The 13011-nt window shown below is 35.1% G+C and overlaps 1 protein-coding gene across 4 annotated transcripts in view; it reads right to left on the reverse strand.

The window, feature by feature from the left end:
• ABCB1 (ATP binding cassette subfamily B member 1) overlaps window positions 1-13011 on the reverse strand; it is a 48608-nt gene that overhangs the window by 27595 nt on the left and 8002 nt on the right. For 2 of the 4 annotated variants that reach the window (XM_014875658.2, XM_088161239.1), the window contains exons 3-8: window positions 8707-8869; window positions 8334-8385; window positions 7807-7922; window positions 7034-7094; window positions 5586-5733; window positions 3119-3179 (exon numbers count right to left, since the gene is read on the reverse strand). In XM_014875658.2, coding sequence (XP_014731144.2) covers window positions 3119-3179; window positions 5586-5733; window positions 7034-7094; window positions 7807-7898 — 362 coding nt within the window. In that variant the 5' untranslated portion in view covers window positions 7899-7922; window positions 8334-8385; window positions 8707-8869. Of the gene's footprint in view, window positions 1-3118; window positions 3180-5585; window positions 5734-7033; window positions 7095-7806; window positions 7941-8333; window positions 8386-8706; window positions 8870-13011 lie in introns of those variants that run through there. The other 2 variants (XM_088161247.1, XM_088161255.1) reach the window with 2 other exon arrangements.

A 13011-nucleotide genomic window follows, 5' to 3' on the forward strand; every position in this document is an offset into this window, starting at 1 on the left:
TCTTTTATTCATAGCTGATATTTTATTTTTACATTAATAACTTAACACCTGTGCTATGAGCAGGGTGTCAAATCCAAACCATGAGTATGTGAACCATGATAATTCTCAAACTGGAAGCCACAGTTTTAAACTGTTTAAAAAGAATAAAATCAATTTTGATTTGATGAAGAGTTGACATCAGTATCAGTTATAATTGAACTTACAGCAGAACTGAATGAAAAAAAATGTAACTGAATGGATTTCATTTGTAAAACACAACCAAAATCAATGATTAAATATTATATGATATATATTACCTGTAATTATAAGAATAATGTATCTATATAAAAGTAATCCATTAGCAAAAAGCTTGACTCATGATCTTTTCTGAACTCTTGTGACCTTCACTCTTTTACTAAGTTATGCATACTGATTTTACAGAACTTTAACAAGAAACTTGGCAGGAGCAAATTGCAGGAATCTGTGTGCAAATGCTCTTCTCTGAGAGAGAATAGCTTTACAAAGTAAACTTCTCAGATTTTATTCCAATTTTTCTTGTGGCTATAATATCATACAGTTTAGTCAGGGACTTTGAAACTATACTCATTATGAAATTCCCTTAATCAAAACTGTTTAATAAAATCAGGTTAATACCTAACAGAATGCTGGTTAGTTGAATATAGACCTCAGGCACATTCGGCTTCATCAAAACTCCACAAAGACTCTCAAACTAAACCCAAGAACATCGATTCTAAATTCAGCAGTAATTACTTTAGACAATTACTTTATGATGCTACATCACTTCAAAGAATTGATTTATGCTTGGACTTTGTTTACTGACAAATCATATCCAAAGGATTCATATCTTTGCCAGATTCCATGCTGATTAAGTATATTCTGTAAATTCACTGCTGCAACTTATCAGAAAGTAAAAGCACATTGTGTGGTAAAATAATAGTTCTTTTTCTTTTGAGAAATAGTTGGAGTTTAGGCAAACTGAGTAACAAACTCGACTAAGTCCACATGTACAATTCAGTGCTTGAACACACCTATGTGAGAACTCTGCCCTTGCAAACAGCTTCTGTCATTATTTGACCTGCTGGCCGGCGTTCCTAGAGAAACAAGGAGTCGCTACAAAGAGCTCTGGTCACACCAGTGAAAATGCCAACTCAAGGCTCTAGCTAGAAACTTTGGGAGAGAACACCTATTCCTGTGCTGATAGTCACACACTAATCAGTAAATAATTTGTTTCTAAAGAGAAACTAGGGCTGCTTTTTATTCTTGCTTGTACTTTTGGAGTTAATTTGTGCTGGTTTGGCCTCAGTTAGATTCCAGGTACGCACTGAGGACGCTACCACTTCCCTTCCTCAGCTAGACTTGTCAGAGAAAAGTGTAATTCAAAGCTCATAGGTCAAGAGAAGGACAGGGAGAGATCACTCACCAAGTCAATAATTGGCCAAACAAATTCTACAATTTCATAGTAGCAATTTTTTAGTAACTATTTTTAAAGTTCTTTTAGAATAAACACGAGACAGACCTTGAAAATGTGCAACTAAGTATCACATATTTACTAAACACAGAACAATTAGCGTAACTTCATACATGCACTGATCAGTTTGCCTTCAAATTTGTTTTCAAATCAGTGGGAACAAGTATATTCCACTGGAGGTTTGCAGGCATTATTTACATTCATGTCAGAGACTGACAGAAATGTTGCAGGAGCAAGAAACTCTCCTATAAAGCATAATTGCCATTTCCCTGTCAATTTATCTCATTACATTCAAGTTCTTAATTTCTAAGAAACAGCCGTCTCCTAACTTGTTCATTTATTTTATGGTAAAGAGTTGTTTGGGTATGTTTTGGTTTGGGGTTTTTGTGTGTAAATAGTCATGGGTTTTTTAATTGCAAAAATTAACTACTGAGTCGAAATAACTTTACCGTCCACTTTTACCCAAAATTATAATGCACTTTGATATAAAACGGCAAGAGTTACTACAGAAAATGCCTTTTCTTCTCCTTCTCTTCAAAAAAGACAATTGCCTTGAAGAGCACAGCAGACATATTTCAATATCTAATGAGGAACAGAGTAAAACCTGAAGAAAAGAACCTGAAGTGGTACAAGAAACACACAAACTTTACACATCCATACACATACACAGTGTATGGATAATGGTTAATAAAGCCTCTTAACAAAACCCATTTATTAGCAGCTTATGTTTCTCCTTATTCAATATTTTCTTTATGGAGTTTTGTAGCAGAAGCACCTACTGGCTATTGTCTTCTGCTGTTTCCAGCTCAAGAATGCTAGATTTAAGGTAGCATATAATCTAAATCGGCATTTTCTACAGTGTAAGTAATTTCACAGAATTATAGAATTGTTTAGGTTGGTAGAGACCTTTAAGATATTTGAATCCAAGCATTAACTCAGCACTGTCAAGTCCATCATCAAAACATGTCCCTTAGTCTCACATCCACAAATCTTTTAAATGCCTCCAGGGATGGTCACTCAACCACTTCCCTGGACATCCTGTTCCAATGTTTGGCATCCTTTCCATGAAGATATTTTTTCTAACACCCAACCTCCCCTGACACAACTTGAGGCCATTTCCTTTTGTTCTGTTGCCTATTAGCTGGGAGAAGAGACCAAACCCCATCTTGCTACAATCTCCTTTCAGGTACTTGTAGAGAGTTACTTAGCTGAACTTGAAGCTTAGGCAGCAAAGTAGGTACTATCTTACAATTCAACTGTTTTTTGCAAGTGAATCACCATAGCTCAAGGTATTGACAGATGATAATCAATATAATTTTTATGATAAAAATTACCCTTTATAAATTCAGAGCAAGAGAAGAAAGAAGGAAGGCAATGCAGATTTCACTGGGATATAGAGCACTCCTGAAATGTGTCAGGTTGGGTCAGAGCAAGAGATTACAGGGAAATTGTTTGGAATAACTGTGAATGTGCAAGAATCTTCCCAAGGCCTCAAATAATCCCTTGTGCCAATCTTTAGTTACATATATTAATAAATCAATGCTTTTGTGTTGTTTAAAGTGTGCAAAACATCCTTGGGAAAAGAATGGTTTGACTAGAAATGTGTGGCTACGTTAAAAAAAAGAAGAGGAAATACCAATTTTTAATTACCTTGTCATGTTTTCTTCCAGGTTGTTAAATATCTCTGAAGTGATATTCGTTAAATTTTTTCCTTAGAAAGGAAGAGAAGAGTAAATACTTTTAATAGGGCAAGATTTAAAATATTCATTTTCCTGCATGCTGTTCAATATATCTGGAGTTGCTACATCTCCTTTTGAATCAAGCTGATTTGGAAGAAAGCAGGAAATTTTAATGCACATGAATGAATGTTACTAATACTCATAACTCCACTGACTACAAAACGACATCACTGTAATTCAAGATAAAAAGTCTTCCTGAGAATATAGACATAGAAGAACAGAATGGTTTGGATTGGAAAGAACCTTAAGGGGTCCATCCAGTTCTAGCCCCCCTACCATGAACAGGGACACCATCCACTAGACCAGGTCGCTCAGGGCCCCATCCAAGCTGGCCTTGAACATTTTCAGGGATCAGGTATCCACAACATCTCTGGAAAACTTGTTCCAGCCTCTCATCACAATCATAGAAAGGAATTTCTTCCTGATATCTCATCTAAATAGTCCCTCTTTCTGTTTAAAGCCATTACCCCTCATCCAATTGCTACAGGTTGTTATAAAAAGTCATTCTCCTGCTTTCTTGTAGCCCTATTTCAGGTACTGAAAGGCTGCTATAAGGTCTCCTAGGAATTTTCTGCAGAGTGAACAGCCCCAGCTTGCTCAGCCTGTCCTCACAAGGGAGTTGCTTCAGCCCTCTGATCATGTTCGTGGCCCTCCTTGGTGTCATTGGCAAACTTGCTGAGGGTGTATTGATCCCACTGTCCATGTCATTGACAAAGCTGTTAAACAGTGTCAGTCCCAATACCGACCCCTGAAGAACCCACTCATCATTGGTCTCCACTTGGACAACTGTGAGTGTGACCCTCCAGTCAACTTCTTATCCACCAAGTGTTCCATCCATCAAACTCATGCTTCTCCAATTTAGTGACAAAGATGTCGACTGGGACAGTGTCAAATGCTTTTCAGATAGTCCAGGCACATGATGTCCAAGCTCTTCCTTACACACCAAATCTGTAATCCAGTTGTAAAATGCCTTCAAATTTGTGAGGCATTATTTGTCCCTAAAAAAGTCATGTTGATGAACATCAGTCATTTCCTTATATTACATGTGCCTTAGCATAGTTTCCAGGAGGATCTGCTTCATGATCTTGCCGGGTACAGAGGTGAGATTGATTGGCTTGGAGTTCCCTGCGTCTTCCTTTTTCCCTTTTTAAAAAATGAGAGTTATGTTTCCCACTTTTTCAGTCAGTGGAACTTCATCAGATTGCTATGACATCTCAAATACAATGGACAGTGGCTTAGCAACTCCCTCCACCAGTTCCCTCAGGCCCCACAGATGCATGTCATCAAGTCTCATGTTCCTGTGCACCTCCAGACACCTTAGATATTCTCAAACCTGACCTTCTCCTACAGCAGGCAGGTCTTCATTCTCCCAGCCCCCACCTTTTCCTTCTGTGATTTGGGCAGTGCACCTGCAACATTTGCCAGTGAAGACTGAGAAAAAGGTCTGTCAGCCTTTTCGATATCTCAAGTAACCAAGTCTCCCATTTCCTTCTGGAGAGGCTCCGCATTTTCTCTCATCTTCCTTTGATCACTGACCTACCTATAGAAGCTTTTCTTGTTGCTCTTGACATCCCTGGTCAGATTTAATTCTATGGGGGCTTTAGCTTTCCTAACCTGATCCCTGGCTGCTTGGACAGGTACTCTGTATTCCTCCCAAGCTACCTTTCCTCCTTTCCACCATCTCCAGGCTTGCTTATTGCTTTTGAGTTTGTCTCCTTGTTCATCCATGCAGGTCTCCTGGTGTTTCTGCCTGACTTCTTCCCTCTTCCCTCCAAGGCTTTATCCCATGGTACGCTATCAAGCAGGTCCTTGAAGAGGTCCCAGTCTGCTCTACTGAGGTTTTAGATACTGATCTTGCTGTCCTCTCTCCTTGCTGCTCTTAAACTCCAGCATTTCATGGCCACTGCAGCCCAGTCTGCCCTTGAGATTCAGATTCCCCACCAGTCCCTCCTTTTTAGAAAAAACAAGGTCCAGCATAGCACCTCTCTTCACTGGCTCCTCTATCATTTGAAGAAGTTACCATCAACACAGTCCACGAACCTCCTGGATTGCCCAGTGGTGTTGTTCCTCCAGCAGTTATTGAGGAGGTTGCAGACCCCCGTGAGGACCAGGGCTTGTGAATGCAAGGCTGCTCCCATCTGTCTATAGAGGAACCTCATCTGCTCAATCTTCCTGGACAGGCAGCCTCTAGGAGACCCCCACTACAATGTCACCCCAACCATAGTTTATCTCTGTTACAAGGAACATGAGCTACTAATTTGCATCGTAGTGTAGCATTGTGGTTTCTGACATCAGTATCTCCTGTCAAGATGCATGAATCTTCCTATCTTTTTTTAAAATATGAGCCATTGTTCTTGTCATAGCAGATAATATCTTACCTGTATCATTTCTTCCTTCAGAAGCAACAAAACTATCAGTCATATCACCAAAAATTATCATCGCAATAGGAAGACTGCTTCCATGGGCTACTGCCATCAGAGTGCCTAGTATCATTAATGATTTATCTGACCAGCTGGAGTATCGAAACTGTGAGTGAGAAGAGAAATTCATTGTAACTCTTGTATTAGAATGCTAACACAATTCCGTGTCTACAGAGTCAAGAAAATAAAGAAAAAACATCAATTGTATGCCTGCTGTTGCAAAACTACAACTTTATCTCCTTAGAAATACAGTTTAAAAACAATTTAAATGTACAGGAATAAATTCTTTCTATATAAGCACTTTTATATTATAAACTATCAAAAGCAGAGAGATGTGCCATTTTAATGCACTAGTATCTGCACCTGGGTAAGAAAGTCTATAGGAAAACAACTCATAAGAAATTCACAGTTTTTAATTTTGCCTTTTAAAGTTCAAATTATAAGAAGCTTTACTGATAACTAAGGCAATAATTGCTTTTACTGTAAATTCATTATTATGCCATTAGAAAAAGTGTTCCTAATGTACCATAGACATCCTAAAAATGTATTGAAATCTTAAATCCTCTTGCCATTGAACTTAATAAAGTTTGAGCTTATCTATTACAAAATCATTGGCTTTATTATGTACTGTAAAATACTATGTTTACTGATGTAAATTATAGTTGTATGATGTAATTATACAAGTGTAAACTGATATAGCAAAGCAAAGAAATTGGACACTGGCCATCATCATGTACTGTAGTTTTATGTCTGTTATTTGCAATGTCATTGCTGTGTATTACACACACTAAACCTACAAAATACAAAATATTTCAGTATGACCAAAAGAGAACCTACGATTTACTTGATTAAATATTAAAAGATTGTCTTTTAAAAAAACATGTAAAAAAAATTTAAATAATCTGAACCTTTTAGCATACAATTCTGAATTTTGATTTTCATCAGTGGAATGGAATTGTCCTTTACTGCTGACTCAGCTGATTGAATACTCATGGTGATAATTAGTGTGATTAGTACCTGACTCTGGTAATTTAGAGGACAACACCACACTCATTGTAGGTATATGGCTACCCTTCTCACTGTGTCAGAAGAAATGACTGAACATGGAAATTCCTATCTTTCACAAACAAATATCTGGTATGGGTGTGTTAAGGATGATAAATTACAAAGGGAACACTCCTAAGAATCCTCATCTGTAACAACACAGCTTTTTTAGTATAACTGCATCCACAAAAAGACCTGCTTGATTTCTATCCTATAGCAAATAATCTGTAGAATGAACATATTTGGTAGAGACACCATCACATATGCAGGATACTAACATAATTGTAACTATTTTTGATCGCATTTTGAAATGTGCCAGGGTGTACATATACATACACACATATAGAGAGAATAAACCTTACCAGTGTAAATGGGCTGACCATCTTAGGTTTTTCCTTTTTCTTCTTCTTCTTCTTTTCCTTGCTAAAAAAAGTGTGGTAGTTTTAGTGAATTTATAAATGGACCACATTTTACAGAAATACAAATTCAACATATTAATGTAGTTCAATTATAATTATGAAATCATTTTACAGAAAACAGTTGTGTAAAATCAACATAATTTATTGAGCATTCTTGAGATACTTCTATTTAAATCTTCAGCAATATAAGTAGCATCACCTCCTAACTTCTGTAAATTTAAGTAATGTTCTTCCCAGTTCACCCCTTCAAGGATGAAACAACAGCAATGGGGTTGGTGGTTCCACTATCTCGTCAGGGAAGTTGTGAACTAAAGAGCCGTATATATTTCAAAACAGAAGAGAGGAAAGCTTTCCTACATAGTGTAATGTTGATTCACTGCCATACGAAAAATATTAAGATAATTTTTAGCAGATGACATAAATGTATCCAATATTTCCATTCCAACATAATTTCTGTCATATTTTAGAATTGTTTTTCTAGTCAATATTGTGGACACTTAGTCCTTAAAAGGAAAAAATAAATAGTCCTTTTACATGAAATAAATGTGCCAATCAATGCTACTCTTATGTTGATAAAAAGCTTTCTCTTACTAGGTTTTCCTAGCAAAATAAGATAAAATAACATTTAAAATATGAAATTCAATAAAATATAAACCAAAGTAATAAAGTCTAATAAGCTTCAGTACAGAATGTCTACTACATTTAAGAATACTTACTGTTTGTCTTCAGATTCATGATCCTGGCTGGATGCAGCGATCTCATGACTATTTCCATCTGCAGTATACTTCTTTTCATCTTCAGAATGCATTGTAAATTTATTGAAGATAGTTTCCTGTATAATAATATTTTACTGAGAAATACACAATCTTAAGCTGATGACAGAAATCTCAACAATCATTTGTTTGGAAGAAAAAGATGGATACTTATTACAATCAGTAAAGTTGTCATCATATATTGCAAAAATGTAAGCATATTGAAAGAAGTCCAGAAGTTTGGAGTTTCCTTATAAACATTTATATTCTACATTTATCCATTTGATAACTCTGTCATTCATTTAATTTCATTTGAATGATATAAGAATAACATTTTCTGCAATTCAGCACAGATATACAAAATAAATTTAAAAATAAATGTTTATTTAAAAGAATATGTGGTTAATTGTATTTTGTTTTAGTTATCAGTGAATTTATAAAATATCTCTGATTTAAAAACAAAACAAAACAAAACAAAAAAAATGACATACCGTGAAACGTTGTTCCCAGTTTGTGTCTACTCCTCTGAAAAATTATTCAAACCTGAGCAGAATTAATATGGTTAAGGATAAGCACCATGATTGGACTTTGCTCCTCTTATGTAACACAGACATAACAAATAGCCTTCTCTTGGATTTTTTCCCACTCCAATAGCCTCGTTTATCTTGGATAGTAAAGTGTATGCACTTTGGACTGTACCTCCCTTTTTCTAAAGGGAGTAATAATAGTCCTTGAATGCATGCATAATTCATTGCCATCTGGGGAAAAAAAAGCCTGGATACTTTATTCTTCCACCAGAAAAAAACCCCTATTATAGGCACTGTTTTAATTTCTCTTCTAAAACAGAAAGGAAATCCTCTTTACCTTATTAGAGATGTTGCTGAATGCTCGAAGTAACTGTTGCACTTAAGGATGAATCCATTCTTCAATACACAGTGAGAATGAAACCAGGTAACACCAAAACATTGTTTTAATCTTTTGCTTCCTTTCTCATCTTCTAAATTTAATCCAGGAAAACATTACCCATCTAGCATGAAATAAAAAAAAAAAAATCACCATAGTGCATATAGCTCCTCATTTGAGTAACTGCAGAACAGCATGATGAGTTTCAGACTCGGTTTTGAAGTGTTTTGGAAATAGCGCTGGTCAGCAGAAATTTGCTTAATTAGTATTTTGAATTTATGTTCATATTCTAAACTGTTTGAAACGGGCCATTTGTTTTATTGTGGAATGTATTGTTTTTATCAGTATCCGTAGGCATTACTTTAATGAAAATAACAAATATTTTAAACATTTAAATTAGTTGCACTTCAGAACCCTTATTTCAATGTATATATTAAAGTAGACATGCTCAACACTTATACAGAAGTAAAAGTTACAAAAAATTAAATAAAAAATCTTGTCCTAGAAGACAAGTAGGTTTATACGAATTTTTCTGTAGGTCTTCTATCACTTTACTCACATAAAATTTACTTAATCTGATAATTACCCAGAAGAAATTATTTTTGTTCCTTTTTGTCAGGCATGCCTGTAATATCAAAATGTTAGTGAAATGGTATTTTATAATGTTTTGGAATAGAGATAGTCTTATAAGATTGGGGATTACTTTAGAAAGGGTAGTTTAGCATTGCCAGTCAAGCAGAATATAAAGAGCCAATAAGTATTATATGTTAATCAAAAGTCATTGTGATATAGAAATCTATTCACAGCAGTTACTGGGAGTACTGGATTTTAACTTGTGTGCCTAAATGCTTTCCTGGATTTGATCTTAATGCACTGGTCCAATTATTTCAGTGGGAACCAAAAAAACTAAAGTAAGAATCTTTAAAGAAAATTCAACTGATTTTTAAAAAAAGGAAATAGTATATGCAGTGCTTGCACAACTGTTTTGTCTTAAACAGAAAATAGAGAGAACTATGAGATCTCTCATGATGTTCTGTTATCTCATTGCAATGTCTCAATGCTATTGCAGGCTAATCACGATAAGAAACAGAAATGAAACAGAAGAGCAATTTTTACCAGAGTTTCTCTTGCCTGCATACAGTAAGCAAAGAAAATGAAAGACATCTGGTTTTATCACGCTAGGAGCTGAAGCAAATAAATTGATATTAAAAAGTGGGAAAATTGGGGAAGTACAGTATTTTACATCTATGTAATAAAATACAAAGTTCTGTAACTTCTCTATAGCTTCTGTAGTTTGTTCAGTCACATAGCTCTACAATTGTAGGGAATTTGAAATCAGAGAAGATCACTAAATCTTTCTTCTAATATCTTGTATCTTAACTGATGATTTGGATGAGAATATATAATTTCTGCCTGAAGAGATTAAATCTGTAAAATGAGCCAACAGAAGAACCTGAGGCATCACCACGGCACATTACCTGAGTATATAAAAACCATGTAGGTCAACAAGCTGCTTCACAACCAAAGATGTACAAAATCATCTAGAAACAACGTAGGTGCCAGTCAATCCAATCTGAGGAGAAACACTTTCTCATCCAAAGTCTGGTGACTAGTTTTGCCCTAAATACATTAGCAGGACTCATAAAGCTGGTGTTTGAAAAATACTGTCTTCTCTCAGATTAATTATTTGGTTTAATAAACAGCTTACCCTCAGTTTTAGCCAATCTTTGATGCCATCAAGGGGGAATTTTTAGTTCTATAGGCCAAAGATTTGAAGCATGAAATCTTGTACAGACATTGCCTGTATCAAGTAGACATTGACTGGATGCTAAGTAAAGATGTCTTGAAAGCAGAGTGTCCTGATCATTCAATAGCTCAAGATAAAATAAACTGTTTTGGTTTTTTTCTGTTTCTACTTACTAGTCACAAATTTCTCACAGAAGAGAGATTTAAACAGAGATGACCAATCTATGACCTTTGAGCTATTTAAGGCTCATAAACAACTTAAAATTCCTTCTCAAACCAGTTTGTTACACTATGATTAGAAGAAGCAAAGATCTGGTAATATGGAAACTGTTGGATAATTCAAATCCCTGGTTGCAGAAGCAGGTAAAGAATGGCTGATAAGTTTCATCCACCTGGACTGTCTGAAGCTCTGCTACAAGTCCATATCAGCCCTATCCAACAGGGGATCAGTGGGATTTTATGAAGATAATGACAACTGCAGCTCAAAGAGCTACGTCTATTGAGTTATGGAGTAAATATTTTAAGAGATTTTAGCCAGTTGAAAGTTCTCTAAAGTGACTCATCAGGTCAGGCAAGCAAAGCAAATCCTGTACAAGAGGGAAACTTCTAATTTTATATTAAAAATTGCAAGTGGTCCTAAGTTTGTTACACCTGTTGGCTAACTGCTTCTATGCTCCATTTCCCCTCACAGACATTGTTTAATTGAAGATAGAACAATACTTCTTGGATATTACAATTGATGTGAAGCTCTGCATCATCAGATATATTTTCTATGTGAAAATATATATATTCATAAAGTTTACTCAATCTCCTCTTTATTAAGACAGTAGCTGATTTCACTTTGCCTGACAAACTTTGCTTCTGCATTATATTCACACATCTTCTTTAGAATTTGAAGCATAAATACCTTTTACATGTTTGAAAGATGATCATAGGTCCCTTGAAATGTTCTGTCAACATTAATTCTGTAGATCGAGGCACACTTAATTCCCTTCTCTTAGGTGTTATAAATGCATGGTTTGAATAATCTCTCTTGCACACTCCAGTATAATTAGAGATTGCATTGGCACAATAAACTAAACCTTAAATCCTTCTCTGAGTAATTGTTCTTACAGACCATATACCAAACTTCTCAGTATAACTCTGTTATTTAAGTTGTAGTTTGCATGATCATAATTTTTGGACTGCAGTAAAGTTAGTTATATACAGATCATCCTGTACTGTATTCACAATTAATTATTTCAGATTGTTTTCCTGTATTTAATTATCTAAATTTACTTATCCAATTCCCTTCTTGTGTCAAAATGTCTTAATATTTTATTACCAAATTCATCATGTGATAAGAGTTTTTGAAATTGCAGAAAAAGGCATTTGAAAAATAGGGCTCTCAGGTTTTGTGGTGAAGTTTCAACTATTTATGCTTCTAAAAACTAGTTTACGTTGAGAAAACCTCAGCCCACAAATCACACATTAGATCTATGAATTTTTTAATCTGATGCAGGCCAGCACATCATCAATTGAGACATGATATTGGAACTACTGACACAGAAATGTCAAAGAAATCTAACTTTGACATCACAGATAAACTGTTGTGAAATGATGGCATGATGCCTTCAAAATTTTCTAAACAATATCAAGAAAAATGAACATTTTTATATACTTATTAACAAAAGTAGTAAACAAGACAAGAAACTGAAGCGATTACTTCACCGTCTGAATATGTTGTGACCAGAGAAAATCACACAAACTGTTTTTTTCTTCTTTTCAATTTAAAGATGGAAAGTTGGATTTTCCAATAAGAGCCAGGTAGGCAAAATGCTGGAAAGGATTGCAGGAATTCTGTAATGATTCCTCAATGACATTCAACCCTAGCATAGATCAGAACACCTCTGAAGAACCTCTGATTTACGGTACTAGGAGAACTCCTGTTCTGTTTAACTGCCTGTTAATCAGGGCTGAAAAAGAATAATACTCTGTAAAGGAATGTTGCCAGCTTGGATACCATTCTGTCAATGAGAATTGTCCTATATGAAGGGAATTATTATACTGTCAGAAACTGAGAATTTTGTGTTCCTTTAACTATGCTGTACGCTCAGCGACAGCTGATAATTATTATAGTTATTATTATTATTATATATGATAATTATTGTAGTTGCTGGACATTTTGTTTTTCCTGGATGAAGCATGAGAACAAATCAAGTTAATGTAAGCATCAATCTTCTTTTTGTGTTTAAAAGGAAAGTCTATTCTGAAAGCATGTTTTAAAATTACAAAACTTCACTCTTATTGTCTGTGATTTGATTTGGAGTTAATTGTTTATTCTCACAAGGCAGACTGCCACAAACTAATGTCACTAGATTCCTACTACTGATGTGCCAGTTTTCAGCTTTACAATCTCAGTCTTGTTTCTGAAAACTTAATCTTTACTTGCTGGATAGTTTCATTTAAAGTTACATTATTACTACAGTTAGAAAAATTGATTTAAAGAAATGTAGTACAGAGCATTAAGGCTTTAAAAAT

Source organism: Sturnus vulgaris, chromosome 1 (genome assembly GCF_052056855.1).
Source record: "Sturnus vulgaris isolate bStuVul1 chromosome 1, bStuVul1.hap1, whole genome shotgun sequence".
Lineage (NCBI taxonomy): Eukaryota > Metazoa > Chordata > Aves > Passeriformes > Sturnidae > Sturnus > Sturnus vulgaris.